Consider the following 6,852-nt stretch of genomic DNA (forward strand, 5'->3'; position numbering starts at 1 on the left):
CCCCTCAAATGGTGTGGCCCCGCCCCCAGCGTGCGACGTCACTTCCGGGTGATGCGCATGCGGTGCGCGCGCGCACGTTCCAGACACCGGCTGGGAACCCCCCAATCCTGGCCAAAACATATTTGGCAGCCTTAATCTGCATGCCCTCCTTTGACCTTCCTTAGTGACTTATGTCAATTTTCCATTGCCCTGTTTTTTACAACGGTCCCTCATGGGAAGCTCACTTTTGCATGGATGCTTCAATATGGTAGAGGCATTTCTTATTGAGAGTTTGCCAGAACTGCAAAGCATCAAATCATAGTCCAGTATGATGAGCTTAACTTGGTTTTCTTAGGGCAGAGCCTTGGGTATTCTCAGGATACTTAATCATATTTTTAAAGAGGTGCACACACATGTAAGTATGAGCATATATGGTTAAGATTATACACGGTGGATTTTTCCCCCTCAGCAAATCCCTGGAAGTTCTTTTTTGAACAGGAGTATGAGTACTTTTCTTCAGAAAAGTAATATTATATTATAATGTATGAATTACAAGCACCACACTGACAACAGCATTATCTTCCTAACACATGTATATGGACAAAAGACAGTCTCGCTTCCCTTTTCAGAAGCTCCACGGCACATGTGCACAAAGTATTAATACTCTTGTCTGAAAAGTAATAATAGCTCATTCATTAAGGGGGCTAATTAACAAGATTTTCACTCATGGGCCTTCACATTTCTCATACAGATAGATCATCCTTTGTTTTTTTTAAAATCCCAGAGTGGTTGGTACTCTTGCTAAGTCTGGATGCAGCTAAACTACTTTTCTTCTTTTCCATCTGTATACTTGACAATCCTTAGCAACTCCTTGTGTTTTGCTTTCTACTAGCTTGTCATCTTGCTTGATCACCACCTCCCCTTCCAGCACAGTCTGCATGCTGTTAAAATCGCTTGGCTGTCACTCTTCCATGGTTTGCTTGTTTTGTCGGTTTTTGATGCCGTGATGCGTTTTCTGTCGAGTGAAATTTACAGGCACATTACCCTGCTTGACAGCAACACAGAGCCACTAGGAACTCCTGAGGAGAGGGCGGCCTCCCGCAGCTCTCTCATTTTCCTACCACCTTCAGTGAACTCTCCGAACCACTTTAATTGCATTATCACCCTGACAGAAACCTCCGGAACAATGGAATACCTGAAAACCTCGCTACTTCCAGAGTTTTAAGATATCACACATATTCTGAAATAATTCAGAGCTAAAACGGCAAAGCGTTAATGTCTGCTGTTATACAGTTAAAATGTGTTACCGAGGAAACCTGGGGGGTATTTAGAGACTGTTGCTAGGTATGTGGTGGGGTATGGGAGTAGGCCTCAGTTCTGCAGGCTGAAGAGTTGTTTATTGGCCTAGATTAAATAAGACTCATGGACCAGTTTCCTTCCTGTGCTATTACTTCCACTAAATCCTTCCCACCTTGAGGTAAAAGTGGGTCGAGTTGACCCACATTGCTTCTTCATGCCAAACAGTAAATGGCTTGGTGCTGACTACTGTTTCTCATTCTTCAAATATCTGATTCCATCAGACAAAAATGTTTTCCTTCATGAGGAGGCAAAGTAAGGCGGCCAACTCTGGGAAATACCTGGAGATTTTGGGGGTGGAGCCTGAGGAAGGCAAGGTTTGAGGAAGGGAGGGGCTTCAGTCGGGCATAGTGCTATAGAGGTCCCGGTCACACGAACGGGAGGATCCGCTGCCGAAGGGAGGCAAATTATCGAGCTGGAGCCAAAAGAACCACGGGAGCGTGATCCGATGTGCCCCCGTGGCTCCGTGCTCCGGCAGCCGATCACGCGTTGTGCAGCAAACCGGCAGTAGCGCGGTTGTGCACATGCGTGGGATAGGGAACGGCGCTGGCTGCCAGTGCAGAATGATATGGGGGAGCTGTGCACTTGCACAAAACAAACATTCTCTCACACACACGTAGAGTTGCCAGGTCCTTCCTAGTCCCCAGCGGGGGACTTTGGGGAGCATTTCTGGAGGGGGCAGGGATGTCCCCAATGTGATGACATCCTGCAGAAGTGACATCATCCCACTGGGGACTGGTGCTCCGTGCACCTGCATCCCAAGCGACAAATTCATTGCTTGGAGTTCAGCCCCCCGCTTGTTTAAATGCTTTCGGCAACAAGCAAGTTCAGGTGTGTGGCTGGCGGCCACCCTTCTCCCTCCCCTCCTGTCGATCAGCTGGAGGGCCCTTTAAATCTTACAGGAAGGGAGAAAGAGGGGCAGCCACTGTTGGTTGCTGCTGGGGGAGGGGCTTCTGCCCATGAAATTAGGGGATCCCCCGCCCCCAGTTGGGGACTGGCATCCCTACGACACACATCGTGTTCTGGTGTAAACCACGCAATGTCTAAAGAACTACTCGATAAAGATCTCAGTGGCTAATTCTGTAGTCAGTGTGTACTGGCTTCAAATATGAGGGTCCCAAATGAATTGCCCCTTAGATAACACAGCCCTGAAACAATTCTAAAATTTACAACTTAGAACAAAAGTCTCCCTCTCTTAACAGTTTCCATACACAAATCATAATTGCCTTAAACAAGGTGTTAAGAGCCTATGATTAAGGGTCAAGCTCCCCAGCAGGGCAGTCTTGCATTCCACACATTCTGCACCCTTCTGCATCTAAAGGTTCCACCCCTTCCTCGCTCATTCCATTGCTAGCTAAAGTTTACAAGTCTACCCCAACAAGAGGGCATTTTGCCTGAAATTAGCCACTGCAATCTTCTATGAGAAGCTCTTCTGAGCAGATTACCACTGAAACCCGGAGAGCTAACATGGATCACAACAGGATCTGGGAGACCCGGGTTCAGATCCTCACTCTGCCATGGAAGTTCACTGGATGAGTTTGGGCCAGTCACTCTCAGCCTAACCTACTCCACTGGGTTGTTGTTGAGAGGATAAAATGATGTTGTCAGCCGCTTTGGGCCTCACTGATGAGAAAACGGATATAAACATCTACTATCTGATTCTGAGACAGGAGAAAGGAGAAGGAAATTAGACATGGGTCAGGGAGCTAATTCACTTCCAACATCCTTTTGCTAGGAGTGCATAAAGTCTGTCCAGTTTAACTTTGAGAACTGCTTTTAAGTGGAACCCAGGGTAGCCAGTCAGGTTGCCAACTTCCAGTTTGGGCCTGGAGACCTCCTGGAATTACAGCAGATCTGCAGACAACAGGAGTTTCTCTGGAGAAAACGGGGGGTAGAGTCTAGGGCATTATACCCTGCCCTCCCTAGGCTCAGCCCCCAAATCTCCAGGAAGTTCCTGGCCTGGAGCTGGCCACTGTACAGACCAATCGACCCGATATGTGAACAAGAAAGATTTCAACATGATTAGGCAATGTAAAAGGGAACAGAAGTAGCTGTGCAGTAGTTTCCAACTCTCCTTTCAAAAGGCACAAAGGACAGACAATGTGCATGCGTGTGTGTGTGTGTGTGTGTGAGAGAGAGAGAGAGAGAGAGAGAGAGTGAGAGAGAGAGATCTGCAGAAGTTGTTGGGAACACAGTTTTGTTTTGCTCTGAAAATTCCCTTTACACACAAAAACGTAGCATTGATCCAAATAACATAATAACATAACTGAATGTACTATGAAGATGGATCAATACGGAGCTTAAGATACACTGATTGCACTCCTGTCCCTAGAGGAACTGATGCCATTCTCAGCACAAAGCAAGCACTGGGATGGCTACATGGAGAAAAACATAATAATTTAATGTAAACCTAACATGAAAGAATCAGAGACTATAAAGAGAGAGAATATCAGTTACGGCCAATCCCTCTAGGGTTCTCGTATTCTCTCTCCTCCTTTTAAGTTTATTTTTATTTACTTTACAAAATTTATACCCTGCCTTTCTGCCCTCATAAGGGCCACCGAGGTGGCTAACAAATTAAAAACGCACATAATCATGCTGTTTTTATACAACGCTGCACGGAAAAATTTGTTAATTAATGACTCACCTGAAAGCTAAGTAGTTGGGAAAGGCCAGATAAAGATACTGCCAACCACGGACATCTAGGTAGGATGGCCAGGTCCCCCCTGGCCACCAGTGGGGAAAGTGAGAGTTGCCAGACCCAGGTTGGGAAATTCCTGGAACTTGAGGGAACAGGGACCTCAGTGGGGTACAATACTGCAGAGTCTACCCTCCAAAGCATCCATTTTATCCAGGGGAACTGATAGGGTTGCCAGGTCTGTCGGATGAGCAGGTGGGGGTGCTTAGCAGGAGCTTACCGGGAGCGGGGAGGGAAGAAGCTGGAAATAAATGTGATGACGTAGGCATGTTGGGGGCATGGGGGGTGATGTGCCTATGTCCCTCAGAAGTGATGTAGGCATGTGGGGGGCAACGCTCTGGTTTGTGGGCAAAACATCTATGGCAGAATAAGCTTTTTACCACAGAGTTTTGCCCAGAAACCAGAGCGTTACCCCCCCCAACATCACTGACCTGCTAATGTCACTATCGGGTGATATAGGCACATCACATCTATTTTTGGTTTCTTGCCTGTTTGGGGGTGATCGCCCCCCAGGTTTCTGATAACCTTGAAGCAAGTGGAGGGGCTCCAAACTGGGGATCCCCCAACTGGGGACTGGCAACCCTAGGAACTGATCTCTGTAGTCTGGAGATGAGCTGTAATTCTGGGGGATCCACAGGTCTCACCTGGAGGCTGGCATCCCTACATGTAGGTCAAGCTAATTCTTCCACTGCTTCCTATGGTGCTGTTAGAAAGGGGAGCGTTTATGACTGACAGGGATTCCAGGGCTCCTGCCTGCTTCACGTGCCAGTGGGTAGCTCTTTTATGATCCAAACAAAGTATCAGTAACCACCACAATACAAGAGAGCATGCTTATCGTAAATAACCTCTCCTGTATGACTCAGCACCCACAAGCAAGGAAAACGCCTCTAATGTGAAGATATCTAGCCTTTCATTCTCTGGCCATTTACTGCTATTATCAGGCCTGTGTTTAGAGCACTGGTAAAAACAACCAAGAGGCTCCATAAAACATGATTTTAAGGTTAAGACCTAAGAGGTGCTGAAGGAAAACAGACTCACACAAACAAAATCTGATTCTGTTTGTAAACTTCTTATGCTGCAAGTCACTCCCAAACTTTGTGATAAGTGGGTCAGAAAAACAACTACATTGCAACTTTCATAAACAAAAGCTCGCTTATCCAAACTAGTGTTCAGAATCTACTGCCTAGCTGCCCCTGACACAGCCTTTCAACATAGTCCTAGACCTGGCCTGCATAACTTGGGGCCAGCCATGAGGAATGCAGGACACCACCTAGGGGGAAAAAATGGTAACATCACATGTGGTGCTACATCACCTCCAGTAAAAACCTGGAAGTGACACAGGATGGCTCTAGGAATCGCTGGAAACTCTATGGGCAACCTTACCCTAACACTAATAACCCTAACCCTAAAAACCCCAACCCAAACACTAACTCCTAAAGCCTAACTCTAATAACCCCAATAACCCTAATGGTAATAACCCTAATATCCCTAATTCTACCCGAAATAACCATAGCCCTAATAACTCTAACCCTAACTCTAACCCTAATAACCCTAATCCTAATAACACTAACCCTAAAAACCCAACCCTTACTCTAATAACACTAACCCTAACTCTAACCCTAAAAACCCGAACCTGAATTAAGACTAATCCTAACCCTGATAACCCTAACCTTAATCCTAACCCTAATAAACCAAACCCTAACCCTAATAAACCAAACCCTAACTCTAATAACCATAACCATAACCATAACCCTAATAACCCTAATCCTAACCCTAATGACCTAATGATCCTAACCAATGTTCCCTCTAAGCTGTGGAGTCTTGTGAGCAAAAATTCTACTTTGTGAGCTACCGGCATTAAAGTTGTGAGCGAGCGATTTGGCTACTGCATACATTAGTCTGCTCTGGAGCCATCCTTCCTGAGCGAAGACAAAAATGTGTGAGCCGGAGGCTAAAAAACTGTGAGCTAGCTCAGACTAACTCAGCTTAGAGGGAACACTGATCCTAACCCTAACCCCAACCCAACCCTAATAACCCCAACCCTAATCCTAATAACCCTAACCCTAATAACGCTAACCCTAATAACCGCAACCCTAACAACCCTAACCCTAATAACCCTAACCCATAGAGTTTTCAGTCCGGTTGCTAGAGCATCGCCCGTGATGTGCCCAGTGTGATGACGTCACTTCTGGGCGACGTCATTGCGGCGCGTACAAATGTCCCGGAATGGGATGAACTCTCTTCCGCTTTTTTTGGTGAGTCACTTGGCAACCCTACTTTAAGGTGCTCCTGGACTCTTGCTCTTTTCTACTGGAAACCTCTGTTTATTTATTTGCTTTATTTACTTCATTTATATCCCACTTGGCTCCCCATTGGGGACCGAAGTCGCTCAGAACACTCTCCCTGTCTCCGTTTTATCCTCACCACAACTCAGTGAGGTAGGTTAGGCCAAGAGCACACGACTGGCCCAAAGTCACCCAGGAAGCTTCCATGGCAGAGTGGGGATTAGAACTTGGGCCTCCCAGATCCGGCACTCTAACCACTACACCCCACTACGCTGCTGCTTCTTCTAAACCCAGCTTACCTCAGGTGCAGTTCCAGCTGCGAATAAAGGAAGTGGAGGAAGGCCCTCCGCGCCACAATCTCCGCGTGGCAATCGTTGACCACCAGTCCTTGGTCGTTAATGTACTCTCCATTTATACATTTAGTACCCGAGGTCAGCACAATAACCTGAGCCTGCCGGATGTTCAAACCTGTAGAAAGTGGGGGGGGGGGGGGGGCCAAAAAAAAAACAAAGGCACAAAAAAAAGGGAGTTTAC

At 46.7% G+C, this 6,852-nt stretch overlaps 1 protein-coding gene across 1 annotated transcript in view; it reads right to left on the reverse strand.

The window, feature by feature from the left end:
• ADARB2 (adenosine deaminase, RNA-specific, B2 (inactive)) overlaps positions 1-6,852 on the reverse strand; it is a 177,905-nt gene that overhangs the window by 28,645 nt on the left and 142,408 nt on the right. The window contains exon 5 of the mRNA XM_015420667.1: positions 6,618-6,786. Within this exon, the coding sequence (XP_015276153.1) occupies positions 6,618-6,786 (169 nt within the window). The remainder of the gene's footprint in view (positions 1-6,617; positions 6,787-6,852) is intronic.

The sequence above is a fragment of the Gekko japonicus genome, unplaced genomic scaffold, assembly GCF_001447785.1.
Source record: "Gekko japonicus isolate JY-2015 unplaced genomic scaffold, Gekko_japonicus_V1.1 scaffold1228, whole genome shotgun sequence".
NCBI lineage: Eukaryota > Metazoa > Chordata > Lepidosauria > Squamata > Gekkonidae > Gekko > Gekko japonicus.